A 22207-nucleotide genomic window follows, 5' to 3' on the forward strand; every position below is an offset into this window, starting at 1 on the left:
CACACAGTTGATACATTACTCTCGGATTACTGCTTCCCATATGCAGTACTTTACATTTTTCAATGTTAAACTTCAGTTGACACCTCTCCGCCCATCTGCTCAACTTTTATAGATCATGTTGCAGCAGCGTACTGTCATTAACAACCCTGCCAACCTTCGTATCGTCTGCAAACTTGGACATTAAGCCTGATATACCATCATCAATATCATTAATAAATACAGAAAACAACAATGCACCCAACACTGACCCCTGAGGGACTCTACTAATAACATTAGTCCATGAAGAGCAGTGTCCATTAATTACCACTCTCTGTCATCTCCCACTCGACCATTCCTTTATCCATAGCAGCAATTTGCTTCCAATGCCACACTGCTCCAATTTGTGCAGCAGTCTTCCATGTGCAACAGTATCAAAAGCCTTTCTAAGATTCAAATATATGATATCAAAGTCATTCCCTGCATCCAGTTTCTTTGTGACTACATCATAGTATCCAATCAGATTGGTCAGACAAGACATCCCCTTAACAAAACCATGCTCTGTCCGAGCTATATACCAGTTGCCTGGTCCCCACACTCACCTGATTTATCGAGCCTTGATTTCTTTCTGTGGGGAGCCCTGAAATCTGTCGTGTATGAATCGCCTGTGGAGACGGAAATGGATCTCGTGGCGAGACTCATCTGCGCTGCTGCTACTGTCAAAGAAACTCCATGTGTGTTCGACCATGTCTGCCAATCCATGCTGCGTCGGTTTCACACATGCATCGCGTCTCATGGTGGAACCTTCAAGCATCTGTTGTAACATCATGAAATGCATCCATCTCTTACTCCATTGTGTCAAATAAATGTTTGCCACTAATTACTGTCTTGTGTCATTTCTGCTTCTTGTGCCTCTGCTACTACTTTCCCGTGACGTTTCCGGTTATGGGTTCCTATGCAATTCACATTCCTTTAGATGTTACTTAACTCCCCAAAACGTTTGTACCAATATTTTTGAGACACCCTGTATATATATATAAATTTTTTTTTTTTTTTTTTTAGTATAGTGTATTATCTCAGTTTCTTTATATAACTTCTGTATCTCCTATCAAGTTATATGTATTAATTAATAAAGTTACATTTGTAAAATCTAAGTCATTAAATGTATTTAGTTAAAAAGCACAATTTAATTGACAACAATGACGTTTAACAAGATTAATAAATTTTACTGATTAATTGATAATACTATACCAACAGATTTCTCATACCGTGCTACATGTTTTGATATCTAGTTTTACCTTAAACCTTATGCTATCTAGTTCAGGATATACTTTGTATTGTATAAGTTACCAGCGGTAAATCTACGGACACTAAGTATTAATTAACTTTCAAAACTGCACTATCTAAATTCAAAATAAATCAAGGAGCTTGACTAGGTCTATAAGCTGCTTATAGAAAATAATTTAATATAACAATTAAGTCAGATAGTATGAACCAGAGCTATAATGCTCAATACCTTCTACATTGATAACAATATTGGTAAAATAATAAGAGAAGTTTATCTCAATATAGTACAAATATTGCTTCCTCTGCATTCAAAAAACTTTGTTTTCTCTTTCGCTCTCAGCGTTACTTTTCTTCCAACCAGCTGTTCACTCTGTACAAATCACAAATCCACTTACCATAGAATATTGTTCCCACCTCTGGGGCAGTGCCCCCAAAACCTCTCTCAGGCTTCTAGATTCCATTCAGAAGAGAGCAGTTAGGTCTCTCTCCTCTCTCTGTCTCATAGATGCACTGTTTCTGCTGCATGCCTTTTCTACAGATACTTCCATGGGCACTATTCTTCTGAATTGGCTTCTATATTGAGATGTGGCAGAGAATAAAAGTGCATGGGATGTGAAAAGATGTAAACCTCCCAAACACTTCCTAGTTCATTTCACAAATATACGTAGTTTCAGTTCTAATCTCAATGATGCCCATTTCCACTTACAGTTTGCCAAACCCATTTACTTTTACGGACAAAATAGCAGTTAACGGTTGATTCAACTACTGTTCATCTCAGTTGCTAAAATTATTCACTGTATGATTCCTTTTGCCCTAAAGGTGGTACTTGTGCATATGTCCATTCTGATATTCCCTGTCAGAGACTTAGTAATTTGGAATCTCCTCTTTTCGATCTTCTCTTGCTTAAAATCTCTCTACCTCATGGTGTCAAATTCACCTGTTGTCTCTACAGTTCTACTAACTCCACTAATCACCTTCTGCAGTCCAACGTTAGTAACAGTGAGATAATTTTCCTTGGTGATTTTAATGTTCACAACTCCAGCTGACTTGTTTTCTAGTCGCACTAACCCAGCTGATCGAAATGCTGAGACATTTGCAATTACTAATGATCTCGCACAGATTGTTCATTTACCTACCAGAATACCAGACAATACTAATCATGCAGCCAACACGCTTGATCTTTTTCTCACAAACAACCCTCCTAAGTACTCGGTCAAAGTGAGAGGTCCTCTAGGCACCTCAGACCATAACTTGGTGATTGTCTCTTCTCCAATGGAGCCTTTATCTCATGGCTATTCCCAACCTAGTGTTGTTTGGCATTATAAGAATGCAAAAAGGGATGACCTGCGAGATTTCTTTTCCTTTTACTGTTTCAAAACTTATGATGTCAACATTTGCTCAAATCGTGTCAGTGAAATTATTCTTGTAGGAATGGAATCCTTCTTTATTCCACACTCCACTTTAAAATCTTGTCATTTGTCTGAACCTTGGTTTTCTAATAAATGTGCTAAGGCTGTTCAAGAAAAGAATGTTGCATATCGCAGTTGGCTTGTTTCCAATTCTTCAGTTTCATTTTCTGCCTACACCAGAGCTCGCTACAATTATAAAACAGTCATTAATCAGATCAAACTAGATTTTGAACAGGCTAAGAGTAGAAACCTTGCTTCTTGTCCTAATGGTAGCCGAGCATTCTGGTCTCTTGCCAAAGCTATTGGTCAGCTTTTGCCCATCTCTGCTCCCACCTCTGTCAAAACCAGATTGTTCTATTGTCACTTAGGCTAAGGATAAAGCTGACCTGCTAGCATCCCATTTTTCTTCCATCTCATGTATTATTGATCTTGATAAAACACATTCCACCATTCCCAGCACACTTAATTCGATGCCTCCTGTAGTCTTTTGTCAAAAGGATTTTAACGAATCTTGATGCTAACAGAGCTCCAGGCCCTGATGGTATTTCTCCACTTGTTCTCAACATCTGCACTCCCAAACTTATTCCTGTTCTTTGCCGCCTTTTTTCACTTTCTTATTCCAAAGGTATTTTTCCTTTTGCTTAGAAATTTGCTCATATCCAGCCAGTTCTAAAAAGGGTGATAAATCCCTCCCATCCAGTTATCGTCCCATTGCAATTACTTCTACTCTTTCTAAAGTAATGGAGAAATCAGTTAACCGCCAACTCTTAAACTACCTAGAAACCTTCCGTCTGATCAACGATTGCCAGTATGGATTCCATCAGTGTCGATCCACTGGTGATATTCTGGCTTATGTTACCCATCTATGGACAAATTCATAGGAAAAGTTCGGTGAAACACAAGACATTGCTCTTGATATCTCAAAGGTTCTTGATCATGTTTGGCATAAAGGTCTTCTGAAGAAGCTTCCATCATATGGTTTGTCAAGTGTTTTATTGTAATTGGTTATCAAGTTTTCTCTCTGACTGCTCACTGAGGGTGATGGTAGATGGCTCTCTGTCTTCTAACTTCTCCACTAATTCTGGTGTCCCGCAAGGTTCAGTTATTTCCCGCACTCTTTTCCTCTTATATATTAATGACCTTCTTCCATTGACCAGAAATCTTATCCATTGTTTTGCTGATGATAGCACATTGCATTCCACTTTCCAGTTTGAGAAAGCTTGCCCTTCTCAATTAGAAATTTCTCGAATATCTGCTACCAACTCCTTAAATGCTGATCTGCAGTTAATTCTCCAATGGGGGAAAGACAACTTAGTTGACTTCAATCCTTTTAAACTCAGTCCTGTCTTGTATCTCGCAAAAAGGATTCTTCTTCCGCTTCTACGCTTATCTTTGGTGACACTCCGATTTCTACGCAAAGTGATATCTCTTTTGGCGATTACCCTGACTTCTAATCTCTCTTGATACAAACACATTACAAATATTGCTTCCTCTGCATTCAAAAAACTTTGTTTTCTATTTCGCTCTCGGTGTTACTTTTCTTCCAACCAACTGTTCACTCAGTACAAATCGGAAATCCACCTACCATGGAATAATGTTCCCACATCTGGGGCAGTGCCCCCAAAATCTCTGTCAGGCTTCTAGATTCCATTCAGAATAGAACAGGTAGGTTAATTAATGACTCATCTCTAACAGAGTCTCTCCTCTCTTCTCATAGATGCAGTGTTTCTGCTGCATACCTTTTCTACAGATACTTCCATGGCCACTGTAATTCTGAATTGCTTCTATAATTCCCGCTCTCTCTTTCAAAACAGTCCAAACATGTGCCACCACCTGTTAACATCCATTTACTGTCCAGCTTCAAACTCACAGAACCAACTTTTCTTCTTCCTCGTTTATTCATTCAGCTACCATTTTCTGGAACAACCTTCTTTCATACTTATTTCCTGAAAATTACTGTCTACAGAAGTTCAAGTCTAATATCAACAAATATCTTCTTTCGTCTTCTCAGCCTCCAACCCATATACAGTACTAAGTACTATGGGTTCTAGTACCTCTCGTGTTTGGAGTTTCCATTAAAAAAAAAAAATATATATATATATATATATACATACACGCGCGCGTGCACACACACACACACACACCGGTGTTCAAAGAAAGTACATCACCTAGGAATTTCACATTTGTAACCCTTTTTCGTGATGGTATGTTATATTAATGATTAGCATCAAAAATAGAAATAATAGAAATATAAACAAAAGATATTTATTAATAGTTAAGGCAAAGCTTCATCCTCACTAACAGAAGATATATTGTGAATGATGTTACCGTCCTAAACAAGGTAAATATTGGAAGTGATCACAGAATGGTAAGATGCACACTTGATATAGATGTAAGAAAAGAAAGGAAAAAACTGACTCGAGTAAATAATATGAAGGTCTCTGAGATAACAGAAGAGGAGGAAAAGCAGTGTGTACTGGAACTTAAGTACAAGTTTGAGCTTCTGCAGACTGTTCAGGACTAAGATATCAACAAGGAATATTACAACTTTCTGAAAGTGATAAAGCCCAAGAAACCTATAGGTAAAAAGAAATCCAAAGAAGAAAAAATTAGTGAAGAAACATTTGTCGTGATGAATCAAAGACGACAAATGAAGAGCAAGATAAACACTGACAAGGACAAAATTGAGTTTAGCGAGTTATGCAAAGCCATTAGAAAGAGATTCAGAGAGGACATAAGAAGATTTAACACAAGAAAAGTAGAACAAGCATTAAGGGAAAACAAAGGACTTAAATCAGCAGCCATTAGCAGTAATATAGAAAGACAAATGAATTGAAACTGAAGAATAGCGATGGTGTACTTATAAATAGCAGAGAAGGCATAATTCAAATAGCAGAAGTCTACTATAGAGAATTATACAAAGAGTGAGGGAATGATGCCAGCAGTGGGGAAGATGGATCGCAAATTAGTAATACATACGACATACCCGATATCCTTCCTGATGAGATAGAACATGCATCGAAGAAAATGAAGAATCAGAAAGCCCTGGGGGAAGATGAAGTTACTGTAGATTTGTTAAAATTGGGAGGAAAAGACATCACAAAAACTGGTAAGATTCTTCACAAAATGCATTGAAGAGGTGTGGTGCCTAAGGAGTGGAATAATGCAATCATAGTTTTGCTGCATAAGAAAGGAGATAAATCAGAAAGTTGTGTGTCATTACTAACAGATTAGGAAGAATACTTGATGAGAATCAACTGAAAGAGCAAGCCGGTTTTAGGACAGGATTCTCAACTATGGATCACCTTCACATAATATCACAGCTAATGGAGAAAGCAAATGAATATAAAACACCATTATGCCTGGCATTTGTGGATTATAAATAAAGCATAAGACAATGTTTTGGGCACTGGAAAGACAACACATAGATACTCCATATATTATGATTTTGAAGAAAATATATGAGAATGCTACCTCCTTTATTAGACTAGACTAGGCAAAGACCGTAGGAAATTTAAAATTGAGAAAGTAGTTGGACAAGGAGACATGATATCTCCGAAGTTGTTTACTGCTGCCCTTGAAGCTTTCAGAAGATTAGACTGGTCGCAGAAAGGCGTCAATGTGAATGGAGAGTACCTAAACCATTTAAGATTTGCAGGTGACATTGTGGTCGTAAGCCACGATTCCAAAGAATTAGAGAAAAATCTTAATCAGTTATGCAGAGTTAGTATGGATTTTGAACTAAAGATGAAAATGGCTAAAACAAAAGTAATGATGAAGAAGGATGCCATAGAAAGGGATATAATGATTGAAGAAGCAGTAATTGAAAAGGTGGAGTCATATACTTATCTGGGAAAAGTCATTAGCTGTAATAATGATAAATGGCTGGAAGTCAAGAGAAGAATAAATTTTCGATGTATAGCATTCAGGAAATATGGTCACATACTGAGGAGCAATATCCCAATTTGTCTGAAACGTAAAATAATGAACCAGTGTATACTACCCATCATGTCTTATGTAAGTGAAACTTGGACACTCACCAAAAGAATGGAAGAGAAGCTGAGAACTACACAGCGAAGAATGGAACGAATTATATTGGGAATCAGGCTGTTAGATAAGAAGAGAAACACATGGATTAGTCAGTAAACTCAAGTAAAGGATATTCTTATCAAAACTAAAGAACTAAAATGTTTTTGGGCAGGACACGTAGATTGAAGACATGATGACAGATGGACTAAGAGGATAACAAAATGGTACCCAAGAGGAGCTAGAAGAAAACCTGGAAGACAACAACGGAGATGGACAGATGAAATTCATGAGTTTGTGGGTAGTAAATGGATGGCCATTGCACAAAACAGAAGGAACTGGAAAGTTGCTGGAGAGGCCTTCATCCTGCAGTGGATTGAAAATGGCTGATGATGATGAAGCCAAAGCTAAGTAATATTTAACAGGTGCTCTCAAAATACTCCAAAATGAACATTTGCAACCTTTATACAACATTTTTGATAAACATGACAATTATGGCTGATATGTTATCAGAAGCCCTCAGTTTGCTTCAGTTTTTCATTTTAAATGGAAAACAAAATGAAAAGTTCATCAGGTGCAAACTAATATTTAGTTGAACAGCCTCTGCCTCCTAATAACAGCACAACACTATTGAGTCATTGACAATATGAATTTCTGAAGATAATCAACTGATAGTTTGTGGTTTCAAACATGAATTATTGCTTCCTCAAGTTCACAAAGGGGCTTTGGTTTCTTTCTGGCAACTGCATATTCCACACAATGCCGACAGTTCTCTATAGGATTCAGGTCCGGGCTGTTTCCTGACCATAAGAGTTGTGATGGACCGTTCTTCCAACCATTTTTTCACCTGTAGCAAATGTAAACACATTACTGTTGAACCTCTAATGCAGAAATGAAGCAAAATTAACTACAAAAGTGCCTACTTACACTTTTCGCCTGATGCCAAGGAGCAGAGTCATCCTGAAAGATGCAGTTACTTGGCAGGTTGAAATGGTCTCTAATGGTTGGCAGCAATTTGCCTTCGAATATAGCCAGATATGATATCCATTGGCATTTGCAGAACCTTTTATAAACTGGAGGTGACTTACTCCACGATACGAAATGCACCCCCATATCATTTGGCGGTAGGGAATTTCATTGTAGACACCACACAGTCTTGATGGTATTCATCAGGGCCATGCTGGTTGAGTTTCTTCTCATCTGAGAAAGTAACTGACTTCCACTGCTCTGGGGTCAATTTTACATGCTCTTTACACCAAATTAATTGGGCATTTTTTGTGTGAGGAGGGGTCTTCTTATTACAATGGGCTACAAGTCCATTTTTGAACAGGTGTCTTCTGACTGTTACTGCACTTGCTACCACTCCTGTATGTTCTTCCCATTCAATTTTCAGCTCAGATGAAGAAGCTTTACAGTTTTTAAGGCATAAGCACTACAAAAACACGGTGCTGTTTTGGTGTAGAGACTCGTTTTGATCCGGTTTGTTTTTTCCTATCAGCTGAACCAGTATTCTTGAGTTTGGAAACAAATCTACTCACTGTTGACTGATTACAAGACACACTATAAGCAATATGATGGGAAGAACATCCTTCCTCACATAAAGCAACAATAGCATTCTTTCTTCGTGGCATCAACTGCACGTAACTTGCCATCCGGACACAAACAAGAAATGACTGCTACTGTTGCAGAGCGTGTTTATATAGCTGAAAGTAACAGCTGATACAATATTACGTCATCACCTACGCATGTCAATCTTATCTGATGCAGTCTGTAAGAAATATTGCCACATACTTACGTTATTCGGAAGACAATTACAATTTTAAGGTGTGATGCACTTGAAAACTAGTGTGTATATATAAATTATCAGGTGATATAGAAGCATATGGTAGATATAAATTAGTCTGTAATCGAGCCACAAAGGAGGTTCCATTAAGGCAAGCTAAGGTAGATTATGAGAAGTCTCTGGCAAAGAATGTAAAGAAGAAAAACAGCAAAGACTTCTATACTTATATTAATAGTAGAAGGAAGAGGTAATTAAAAGAGCATACTTGGATTTAGGGGAGGACCCTACGACTGGAGATGCATGAATGTATCAATTCATAAAGGGAGATCAAAAGGCAACATGTTTAATTGCAGAATGTCAGCTGAACTAACTGTCCTGGAATAATAATGGAATTGCTGGTTAAAGAAGTAAGGACCATTTGGACAAGCATGAAGTTATATTGCAACCACAGCATTGATTATTCAAGGGGCAGTCTTGTCTAACCAATCTGATAGCATTAGTAGAGGCATATGATGCAAGAAAGCAAGCTTATGCATCAGCCAAAAAAAAAAAAACCTTCCACTTCACCCCTCGGTTTGTTCAAAATACCTGTCCAGCTGAGCCTTAAATTTATTTAGGCTATCAACTTCCACAACAAGGGATAGAAGTCTATTCCACCAACCAACCAACCACCCGCTGGCTAAAGGCAAATTTCCGCACGTCTATCCTACATCTGTCTTTCCTCAATTTGAATTTATGCCCTCTCGGGTTATTATTCTGAGCAAGAAGAAGAATCCCATCGGCATTGAGCATGCTCAAACCATTCAAGGCTATATACACCTCTATCGGATCACCTCACCGGTGCCTAGTCTCCAGACACTGTAATTTGCAAAACTTAAGCCTTTCTTCATAAGAGCAACCCTTTATTAGATTCATTAATATTGTTGCCCTTCTCTGTACTCGTTCCAGCAGCTCTACATCCTTCTTGAAATGAGGCCTCCAGACCTGTATTCAGTACTCAAGGTGTGGCCTGACCATTGTTTATACAAGGGAATAATCACCTCCTTATCCCTGCTAGAAAAATTCCTGTATATCATTGAAAAGACCCCATGAGCTACTCTTGCAGCCCGTCTGCACTGCTCAGAGAACTTCATATCTGCCTGCACGATTACCCCCAGGTACTTTTCATTCTCTACCACTGTCAGTGTAGTACCACAGAGTTGATACATTGCTATGGGATTACTGTTTAACATATATAGTACTTTACATTTGTCAATGTTAAACTTCATTTGCCACCTCCCATCCCATCTGCTCAACCTTTTCAGATCCTGTTGCAGCAGCATAGGGTCATTAGTGTCCTTAACAACCCTGCCAACCTTGGTATTGTCTGCAAACTTGGACATTAAGCTTGATATACCATCATCAATATCATTTATAAATACAGAAAACAATAATGGACCCAACACTGAACCCTGTAGGATTCCACTGATAACATTAATCCACGATGAGCAGTGTCCATTAATTACCACTGTCTTCTCCCCCTCAACCATCCCTTTATCCATAGCAGCAATTTGCCTCCAATGCCACACTGCTCCAAATTGTGCAGCAGTCTTCCATATGCAACAGTATCAAAAGCCTTTCTAAGATCCAAATATATAATATCAAAGTTATTTCCTGCATCCAGTTCTTTTGTGACTGCATCATAGTATCCATCAAATTGGTCAGGCATCATAGTATCCATTTGTGACTGCATCATAGTATCCAATCAAATTGGTCAGGCAAGACTTTCACCTTAACAAAACTATTGTGTGTCCAAGCTATAACTGAAGTCTTGTCTAGATGATCCTGCAGTGCTTCTTTAACCAGTGCCTCCATTAATTTTCCTGGAACAGAATTTAAACTAACAGGTCTATAATTACATGTGTCAGCCTTCGATCCTCCTTTGTGAATGGGGGTCACATTTGCACATCTCCAGTCCATGGGTACCCCCCCCCCCCGAGTCTAAAGAAGCTCTCATAATTATGCTCAGGGTTTGCTTACTTCCTTTCCTGCCTCCTTTAATATAACTGGATAGATCCCATCCATCCCAGGTGCCTTTTTTATGTTTATCCTCAACAATTTCTCCTCCACTTTCCTCTCAGTTATTATTACAAAATCATCTAGCTCACTGTCAGGGTTTACTTCATCTCTGGCATTCCCCTTCCTGAATAACTCGTCATGTGTGAATGTAGATGCAAAATACTCATTTAGTTTGTTAGCCACCTGAGCAGGATTCTCAACTGTTGAACCTTCAATATCCAGTGGACCAATCTGATTCATCCCCTTCCTTCTAGAGTCTACATAAGTAAAGAAATCTTTTCTGTTTTTCTTTGCATTCTTTGCCAAGGATTTCTCATAATCTGCCTTTGCCTGCCTAATCTCCTTTGTGACTTGGTTACAGACCAGCTTATATCTATCATAGGCTTCTGTGACACATGTTAATTTATTTGTATCCCGTGCATTTTTCTTCTATGTCACATGTCTAATTATTTCATCTGACATCCATTTAGGCCTAAATCTTGAACAATATTTCTTAGTTGGTATGAAAAGCCTAGTGGCTTCCAAGATTATTTCTTTGAATGATTCCCATTTTGAATTTGCTGTTGGTAACATCATCAGTTGGTCCCACTGTATAGAATTTAAATACTGTCTCAGACCATAGTAGTCACCTTTACGAAAGCAAAAATACTTCCCTCTACCCCTGATGGTAGTAGCTACCTCTTTGAGTAAATCCCACTTCAGCACACTGTGATCACTGCCACCTAGTGGTTCATTTATCTGCAGATTCTTAATGCATGAAGAATCACTGCTGATAATCAAATCAAGAGTATTCCTCCCTCTAGTTGCCTCCCGAACATTCTGATGTAGAAAACAATCATCCAATAAATCCACAAAAGCCTTGCTAGTGTGTGAGTGACCAGCCCACAAATTCCAGTCAATATCTGGGAAATTAAAATCTCCCATTATAAGACTCTCTGATTTACTGGCCCACTCTATTTCCCTGTACAGTTTCTTATTATACTCATCAGAGTCATTAGGCCTATAGCACACTCCTACTCTCAATTTTGATCTCCCAATGCTTATGTCACACCAAACTGACTCGACACTGCACTGTCCAGCGATGTCCACTGGCTTCACTTCCTTGGATTTTATGTATTTCTTAACTAATAGCATAACCCCTCCTCCCTTCCTATCCAGTCTATCTTTTCTGTAGACGTTGTACTCCCCAAATTCCAGTTCTGCATTCCTTATATCTGTGTGACACCAAGTCTCTGATATCCCAACAATATCTGCCTTTGATGTTTTGAGCAATACCTCAAATTCATCAAATTTATTTACCAAACAACTAGCATTGGTGTACACTCAAGTATACATGCACCTGTTCCTATTCTTAGCTACCCTAACACAACCCATATGTTTGCTTGTACTGCAATGACTCCCAGCAGTCTGTGGAATATCCTGCATCTTTTTTCCCAGGATTCTGCTCATTCCAATAGAAGCAGTGCAAGAATCTCTTTCACCTCTGCCAGTGGCTACTGTTAATCTATTAGTCTTTGTCTCCCCCTTCCCAAGCTAGCAGTTTTCCGACCAACCTAATACTGCTACGATAGCATTAGCAAATATTCTTGTACCCTTTCTATTTAAGTCTATCCCATCCCTGTAGAAGCAGTCCCTTCTGTTAACAAGTACAGACCAGGCTGAAAAAAATTCTACTCCTTGAGCCTTGCACAATTTTTCCTGGGCCGAATTGATCGACTAGGCTCTCATCATATACTCCCTTCTATTGTGTCTGGCAGAATTGCAGACACTTTCAAATTCAACCCTAATTCACAGCTTTTTTTCAACAGTGACCTGTACTTGTTAAGTAATTCTGCCGGTCTCCTACTCTTAATATCATTAGTGCCCACATGTACAACTATATCACCTTTTGTGCCCTTAAAAGATGATATCTGCTCTACAACGTCATCACCCTTTGCCCCTGGCAGACATACCCTGGTGCTGTTCCACCTATCCTTTTTACAGAGCATGTTCCCGGTTTCCCTGGCAACAGTCACCAACAGCTACTAGTTCCTGTGGGACCAGCGCATTCTGCTTTGGGGGTTGCCGCTGCATTGTGTAATGACCAAGTGCAAGCTCTGGCATTGATGTGGGCATCTGAGAGCTTGAGGCCCCTCAATTTAGATCCTTCGAGGGCATCCACCCTGTCCTTCAAGCTGTCATATAGGCCTATAACAGTGCTGAGTTGTCGCGTGATTTCCTTACATCGCACGCACACACACACAAAGACATCCCCCATGGCAGTATCATGTCCCGTACCCGATTGCTCCACAAACATCAAGAAGCAGTGCATTTTAAAAGGCTGTAATTCAGAGGGCAACTGCCCTCCCCTCAGTTCTCCCCTGAGCCACAGCACTCCCATTAGCTTGAGCCTTTTGCTTTGTTGCTCTGGTCTGAGTCATGATTTTGATTTAATTTCAATAAAATTTCAATTTTAGTACAAAATTATAACCCTAAACTTGTATCCCAACACAGTTATAACGCTATATATATTTTTTTCAGTATCGAGTATTATCTACGAGTTCCGTTTATATAACTTCTGTATCGAGTTGTGTTAATTAATTATGTTACATTTGTAATCTAAGTCGTTATATGTATTTAGTTAAAAAGTACAATTTAATTGACAATGAAGTTGAACAAGATTAATAGATTTTACTGATTAATTGACAATATTATATTATACTATACTAAGCTTACGCTATCTAGTTTGGGATATAACATCGTATCGTATAACAATGGTGGCAAGTTACGAACAGTAAATCTACGGACACTTAAGTATTAATTAACTTCCAAACCTCGCTGTCTCAATTCAGAATAAACTAAGGATCCTTACTAGCTCTATAAGCTACTTATAGAAAATAATTTAATATAACAATTGGTCAATAAAGCGGCTAAATAAGGCTAAAAAACTTCTCGTTCTGGGGAGCTGCAACTTGTAACATGTGGATTTGATATCCTTACCGATACTATGTAATACCTACAAAATCTCTATCTAAGTTAAACTTTAAACTAACTATCATAACTAGGAATATAAAGCTACTCTAGAAAATAAGTTAATATGCCAATTTAAGTTAATAAAACAGAAAAATCTCTATTCCAGGAGCAGTAAAAACTTCGCCTGCACAAGGCTACTCTCGTTCTCGCCATAGGTTACTACAATGCAGTGACCAAGGAACTGGATGCAAAATCTAATTTTGACATCATGTACTTGGATTTCAAGAAGACTTTTGATACTGTTGCACATAGAAGACTGCTGTACAAACTGCAGTAATGTGGCATTAAGAGGAAGTTACTGCTGTAAATAAAGGGATGGCTAATATGTAGGTTAGTGCAAATGCATCATTTTAACATAGCTATCTACCAAAGTAGTTAAATTAATTAAATTGGCATCATTTTGGTTATACCTCATATTGTGACTGCCTTCACAACGAGTTGCCATGGTATTGTACTACCTCATATAAATAACACTTCACCAGTGGAGAAGACTATTGTTATTTATTCTCAGTGGGTTAAGTGGAAGAAAATAGAGTGGTTATCAATGGGTAATGCTCTCCATTTACTAATGTTATTAGTGGAGTTCCCCAGGGTTCAGTGCTTGGTCCATTGTTGTTTTCAAAATTTATCAGTGATATTGATCAAGGTATATCAGGCTTAATGTCTAAGTTTGTAGATGATACAAAGGTTGCCAGGGTGGTTAACGACAGTCATTAGGGTGCAACAAAATCTAGGACAATTGGATCGATGGGGTGAGAAATGGTAGTTAAAGTTTAACATTGACAAATGTAAGGTGCCACATATGAGTAACAATAACAAACCTCAGAGTAACTTATCAACCGTGTAGTACTACACGCAGGGTAGTGGAGAATGAAAAAACCTGGGAGTAATTGTACAGTCAGACATGAAATTCTCTGAGTAGTGGAGACATGCTGCCAGGATAGCTCATGGCGTTTTGTCGATCATTGACAAAACATCATTAGCAGGGATAAGGAGGTGATTATCCCTTTGTACAAGGCCACGCCTTGGCACCTCCATAGCCAGGTGGGCAGGAGCAGCAGTGCATAGCACACGCTTCTTGATTAGACCGGGGTTCGAGCCTGTAACCACCAAATATGGAGGATGCGGAAAGGTCAGGGAATGACCATTGCATATCCACGGAGCAATATGGCCTTAGTTGCTAATGCTCCTAAAAACCAAAAAACAACAACAAGGCCATGGTTTATCCATATCTTGAGTATTATATACAGGTCTGGAGGCCTCGTTTTAGGAAGGATGCAAATCTGCTGGAACGGGTGCAGAGAAGGGCAACCAGACTGGTGAAGGGAATAAAAAGGGTGCTCTTAACTAGAAAGAGTACCCTTCAATTCTACAAATTGCAGTGTCACGAGACTCCTAGTCTCGGGACTCTGAGGGAAGCTCAGAGGTGTCGGGATCTGAGGAGATCTTGAGACACCTAAGGGGAGACCCGAGGTGTTTAAAGCCACGTAAAGATTGAGTAAGCTGAATGTTAATTTCTTTCTTCCTCCTGCTGGGACTACACACATGAGGCTACATAAATTCAAGTTGAGGATGGATGAATGGATGCAGGATAGATGTACTGAAGTTTGCCTTCAGCCAGTGGTGGTTGATTGTTATAACAGGCTTCCATCTGTTGTTGTGGAAATGGATGGTTTGAATAAATTCAAGGAAGAACTAGACAAATTCTTGAAGCTTAGGGATGGGTGAACTGTGTAGATTTTTTTTTTTTTTTCTGCTGATGTCATATAAGCTTGCTTTCTTGCATCATTTGCCATTATTACTGCTACTAAATCCTAACACTTTTTCATTAACTGACCAACTACTGGTCCCAGTCATGTCAGATAAGAAGGCTTCTGCTTTACTTGGAGACATCAATTGACACTTCCCTCTGTGGGGTAATGCATATGTAGACTGGAAATATGGCAAATCTGATTAGTGGATACAGCAGAATGACTTAACTTGTCGAATAATGGCACTCGTAACACACACACACACACACACACACACACACACACACACACACACACACACCCCTCTTACATCAGGTAACAGCAAAGCAATTAATTTCTTTACGTGCTTCCCAAAAAACTATTTCCATGGTTAACTGGTCAATACACATTGCTATGGCAGTGACAACATATCAATAATGTAGAAATTCTACGTGGAAATGGTGCAGCTTGAGAACATATAAGACTATAGCGAAATTAAATGCATTCAAACAAAAACCACTAGATAAAATAGTACAGTACATAGCAAATAAAACAATTTAAGCTGCAGCAGACTATAAATACACAAACAAATTTCCAAACCCATCTCACTTCATGGTGGAGTGAAGAATGTTCGTAGGCCAAACAAAAGTGGGGGGGGAGAGAGAGAGAGAGCAAGAGCACACCTAGAACACCTTCCAAAAGTACTCAACTACAGAGAATTATTCAAGATAGCTTGGCAAGAGCTAGGTACGTTAGCAGAAAGGCACCTTGGTTTAATTACTAGCCAGTTCTACTTTGCCTCAATCTGTCTGGACAAGTCACCACATAACCTTCAGAAATAGCAGTGTATTGGGAGAAATCTTTGCCAAGACATCTGCAATCAGGGATGGTCCCAAAATTTTTAGTGAGGGGGCTGTGTTTCAGGGCATCATTTAGCTTTACTCATCGTGTAGCATTAAAAAAATCCACATTATTTTAATCATAAGGAGAGGGCTATATTCCCTTTAGTCTCTGCTTGCAATTACCTCATATACTCCTAGTTTTCAGAGATACAAGCAAAAATAGAAAGAACCAAGTTGAATTTTTTTCCATAAGAAATGATAGGTAGTACAATTTTCCTTTAACAATTCATAAACTAAAATGTATACTGTCACAAACAAAGCAAAAGCAATGTGCAGAGGACCAGACCAGTCCCAAACAGTTTTACTAGAATTCGATAACAAAATCATCCTATAAAATCAGTTTCCCAGATAGTAGGCATTGTACAGCAGTCCTAGCTTTCCCCAAGCTGAGAAAGGTTCTTTCAAATTCCCCATAACTGCCTGCTGTCTAGGAGGCAGTTATAGGAAATTTGAAAGTCATGGAGAAAATGATCAAACTTAGTTTTTGGATAGTGAAAATCTAGCCAGTCCAGCATAGCATGGCTTCAGAAAGAACCACTCAACATTAGACTTTTTTTTTATCAAGTTAAAAAATAATATATGTAATGCTTTCTTTTGAAAAGAACATCGTCATAGTCTCTTTTGACATAGAATAACCATATAATACAGTATAGCATTACAGAATTCTGCAAACCTCCATCCTTTGGATTAAAGACACACACACACACACACACACACACACACACATACATATCAAAAATTTCTTAAAACACAGGACCTTTCAAGTCCAGCTACAGACTGCCTTTTTGAAAGTTTTTACACAAGGTGTACCACAGAGGTCAGTACTTAACACTACCTTTTTTTGCCATCAAAATAAACAAACTGAACACACATATCAAGAGCCATTGATTCTGCTTTGTATGCTGGCAACTTCAGTATTTTTTACCACTCTCAGAATATGAGCTACAGTGAACAATAAACAACATAAGCAAATGGACAAATAAATGGCCTCCTGATTTCCACACAAAAACGTACATTTGTAATCCTATTTCTAATAAAAAAAAAAAAAAACTGGGAAAACATTATACCAGACCTATCCATTAATGAATTGACCCAGCAACATACATTGAAGAGCTTTACTATTAAGCCAAGAACTTAACTATGAAAACACAGCTACTACAATAGCACAGACTTCCCCACCGCGGAGAACAGTGTGACACATTTTTGTATATATATATATAGACGAGTCAGAAGCAGAAACTTGTGTTGGAGCTGTAAAAAATTTCTTTTGTGGATAGTATGTTCCCCCAACAATTCCCAAAATAATGCAGCATTTTTATTGCTGAATTACAAGTCAGCTTGATGGCAGTAAACCAGACTGAATATATATATATATATAACAAATAGCATAATTTTTACCAACTTACTAGTACTCTATAACCTTGCGAAATGCTAATACCACAGCATATCAGATTGCAGAACAGATGTGCACAAATTTGCTTTCAGGCAGTGGGTGGTGAATAAATTTCAATCCGGTGACAACCCATGTGGAAGTGGTAGTTTGAATAAGTTTAAGGAAGAACTAGACAACTCATAAGAGTGGAATGGACAAGTGATGTGGGAAGTGTTTTTCCTTTATTATTTATTTATTTTTGTTTGAGGCTATATAAGCATGCTTCCATGCATAATTTGACACTAGTAACACTAATCTATTGATTTGTGAGGCCATTTTTAGGTCTTGGCAATGTGTTGATTGTTAAAACCTGAACCAGCTGTCACAGTGTTGGTACTTTGAAAGTTTTTAAATGAATGGCAAATCCACCTCTTTTGGTGGTGCTGTTATTCAATTTAAAAATATTAGTAATTTTCAGTCTTCTCATAGATGATAATAATGTTTTTGAAGCCTAATCCTGGCACTGTCACCAGAGGGAATGCATGTCCCTCCAGGACAGCAAGACAAAAAAAAAAAAAACAGAATGCAGAGAAGTGTCTATTATTTAATTTCTAACCATGTTAATCTCTGTTAAACAGATATTCAGAATGTGTTTAATACATATCATTGGAAAAAAAAAACAGCAATAAAATAATTTTCCTTAATTTTACACAGTACTTACCAGTGGTTATGTTTTGGCTACTTCAAAAGCAGCACGGATATATTTCTTTTTATTTCATTTAACATGTGTAATCATAGTGCTGAAGTAAGTAATATATTTTTGCTTAACTTAAATTTTGGCTGTAGCCATGCAATTTTGCTAAAATGAATTTGGATAAATATGGTTTTTTAATAGTAATCATTTGTTTAACCCCTTCATAGATTATCCCAAGATTAGTTTTAAGTTTTAAAAGTTATTTGGAACTACACAAAATATCTCAGGATACAATAATACTCAAAGCAAACAATACCTCCAAATTTAGGACTGAAACGTATTTTTTCGGGCATTTATCTGGCTAATTTTGCATTAGCCAGGTAAATCCCAAGATTTCTCAGGATTTTCTTATGCCTGGCAGCAGACAACTGGCTTTCATTTTACTTATATTGTACAGCAATGTCAGAACAGTAGCATGCATTCCTGTGCTGCCAGTAAGCAAAATATAATTTGTCTCCCTAAATGCAGAACACTGAACCCACGAAAATAATTCACACAAACAGTATTGAAAAATATTTCGGCGGCCTCTTGAACTGCTGCCCATAAGCGACGCTTACCTTGCTTGTCCACTTGCAGCAGCCGTGTGTCAGAATGTAGTTAGTTTGTGATTATTGCTTGTGATGGGAAGTTACTGCTTGTGTGTTTCACTTGATTTTTTAAATTTATTTATATAATGAGTAATGAAGAGTTTTCTGTGCCTTTCTTTTAGCTCAAGCGATAATTTATTTATTATAAAAAATATGTATAATTTGCACACTTTTTTGGCATACATGAGATAACTCGGGATAGCTCAAATGGGTTAATTACTCCTATGTATTTTCTACGAAAATATTAATAAAAAACATTAAAAAACTATACAATGAGTATTCGCATAATGCATACTTTTAATCCATAAAATAAAAAAAAGTCGATCTGTTACGGCACATTTTCCGGAAAAAATTTCCGGGAAGGGGTTAATGAAAACTCAATAACTGTTTTCTAAAATTAATATGAAATGATAAATTTCTTTTCTTTTTTATAAATTGTTTTCCATTGTCTTTTTTCAATTATAAATAAATAGATGTTATTTTATTGGTGTTGCGAAGACATTGTATTCCAAAAATACTTCCCTGTGTGACTTGAGGTCAGATGGTGGTAGTGAGGTGGGGGGGGAGGTTTCACATCATCAAAATAGCAAATTAACAATCATCCCAAAATAAAAGTATTTAAAAATTGTATGTGTATACAATTTTATTTTGGCAACATATCTTAGAGTTAAATGTAACAAATTGTGTTTATGTATGTATGCTTCTATTTTGGAATAATTGTTAATTACATTGTAGTACATTATATAAAAACAGTAATTAGGTATAACTATGTTACTAAAACACCAGAGGGTAACAAAGAAGGCTTTGGCTTTTGTGGGTTGCTAAAGAGAAAGAACAGAAAGATTAACATTAAGCTGTACTAGTGAGAATATTCTATTTGCATTTGAGACAAAAAGTTTGTTTGGTTTTTCTAGGTAGCAGATGCCATACAACCATTATTCCAAATGGGAAGAGTTTTGCATAACCTGAGAGCATTTTTGCTAAATATGCTTTTAAGCAGTGATTTCATCCTAATTAGTGTGACAATGTGGATTAAGTTTTAGTTTCCGTATATTTTGGACCTGGAAATGATAGGGGGTCTCATTATCAGGTATTCAACTGATAAAAGACCTTTAAGATTTCAGTTTCCAACCACTGACCAGATTTTGTTGCTATTCAGTATGGAGAAATAGAGGTGAGTTTCTATACTTCAGGTTAAATACTTCAGAAGGGATCTGACATAGGCAGCAAATTTTGTCTGAGAAGCCAGGTTTTTTTTTTTTTTTTAATAATTTAATTTATAATTGATTAATGTTGAATGAACAAATAAATTTAGAATAGAGGAATACTCCTAAATCCTTATGAACCACTACTTATTAGATAAGTTAAGTCTTAGTTAGTGGAAAACTTTGCAATGTACTTCTTTTTTTTAATAATGACCATATGAGCAGATTTATAGAACTTATTTTCTAGTCCAAATCCCTTGATATAGGTAATAAGATAGGAAAGTGATGCTTAGTTCATTTTACACTGGTTTTTTTTTTTTTTTTTGCAACAATTCCTTCAGGAACAGAACCCTGTCATAAACAGAGGGCTACCTGTATGCAATTTATTGCATATATATTTTTACACAAATGTACATTATTGCTCACCTTTTAAAACCCGAGAATTTGTTTTCCTTCTTAGTTATGTTTTTGGTTTTACTTTTCAAAATTATCAATGTCTTATTTCAAATGCACTTCCATATTGTATTAAACTGATAAAAGGTTCAGTTACATAATCAAAGCCTTTATACAAATATAACATCAATATTAATGGCCATGTTGTTACCTTTACTTGTAGATTTTAGGTTAGCAGCCTTCTACATAAGGGAGTACAGTATATATTTAGAGTACTGCTTTCTTTTCAGTTTGTTGTGCAGCGTAATAAATGTTACGATATAAATTTCTAAAAGAAAGAGTAGAATAATTAAATTAAATAAACAATAGTTCTTGATGCAGATTTTGCTGTAATACTATGCATGATGCAAAAGATCAATTTATGTCCTAAACACATGGTTAACCCTTTCAGCAGTGAGTTTACCACATATGAGAGCCTTGTCAATCAATTCGGCCCTGGAAAGATTGTACAAGGCTCAATGGAGAGAATTTTTTTCAGCCTGGACTGTACTTGTTAACAGGAGAGACTGCTTCTACAGGGATGAGATACACTTAAATAGAAAGGGTGCAAGAATATTTGCTGATGCTATCGAGGCAGTGTTAGGTGGGTCAGAAAACTGCTAGATTGGGGGGGGGGAGACAAAGACTAATAGATTAACAGTAACCACTGACAGAGGTAGTAATAGTAATAGCAGTGGCATTTGATGCAAGAAAGCAAGTGTATGAGCTTATGCAGCATCAGCCAAAAAAAAAAAATCACACCATTCCCTCCAAATGCCTGTCCAAATCCTCCTTAAATTTATTCAACCTATCAACTTCCACAACGACAGATGGAAGTTTGTTCCAGCAATTAACCACCCGTTGGCCAAAGGCAAATTTCCGAACATCTAATCTACATCTGTCTTTTCTTAATTTGAATTTATGCCCCCTTAGGTTCGTAATCTGAACAAGTGGAAGGATCCCATCAGAATTCAGCGTGCTCAACCCATTCAAAGCCTTATATACCGCAATCAGATCACCGCGCAGGTGCCTAGTCTCCAGCCACTGCAATTTGCAGAACTTAAGCCTCTCTTGGTAAGAGGATCCCTTCATTCCCCTCACCAATCTTGTTGCCCATCTCTGTACACGCTCAAGTAAATCTACATCCTTCCTAAAATGAGGCCTCCAGACCTGTACACAGTACTCAAGGCGTGGCCTGACCATTGCCTTATACAGAGGGATAATCACCTGCTTTTGACTGATAGCAAAATTCCTATATATCATTGACAAAACCCCTTGACCTGCCCTGGCAGCCTGTCTGCATTGCTCAGAAAACTTCATATCTGACTGCACAATTACTCCCAGGTCTTTTTCATTTTCTATCACCTTAAGTGTAGTACCACACAGTTGGTACGTTTCTCTGGGGGTTACTTCTACCCATATGCAGTACTTTGCATTTGTCAAGGTTAAACTTCAGTTGCCACTTCTTAGCCCATCTGCCCAAATTATCTAGATCCTGTTGCAGTAGCACACTGCCATTACTGTCATTAACAACCCTGCCAACCTTTGTAATCATCTGCAAACTTCGACATTAAGCCTGATATACCTTCATCAATATCATTAATAAATATACAAAACAACAGTGGACCTAACACCGAACCCTGTGGGACTCCACTAATAACATTAGTCCAAGAA

The 22207-nt window shown here is 37.6% G+C and overlaps 1 protein-coding gene across 1 annotated transcript in view; it reads left to right on the forward strand.

Moving 5' to 3' along the window:
• The window catches only part of LOC150081911 (uncharacterized), a 370485-nt gene that overhangs the window by 271122 nt on the left and 77156 nt on the right, over window positions 1-22207 (forward strand). Inside the window, 1 exon segment of the mRNA XM_090380362.1 lies at window positions 18270-18360. Within this exon segment, the coding sequence (XP_090236488.1) occupies window positions 18270-18360 (91 nt within the window).

This window comes from Mastigoproctus giganteus, chromosome 8 (assembly GCF_048544385.1).
Source record: "Mastigoproctus giganteus isolate SK-2022 chromosome 8, ASM4854438v1, whole genome shotgun sequence".
NCBI lineage: Eukaryota > Metazoa > Arthropoda > Arachnida > Uropygi > Thelyphonidae > Mastigoproctus > Mastigoproctus giganteus.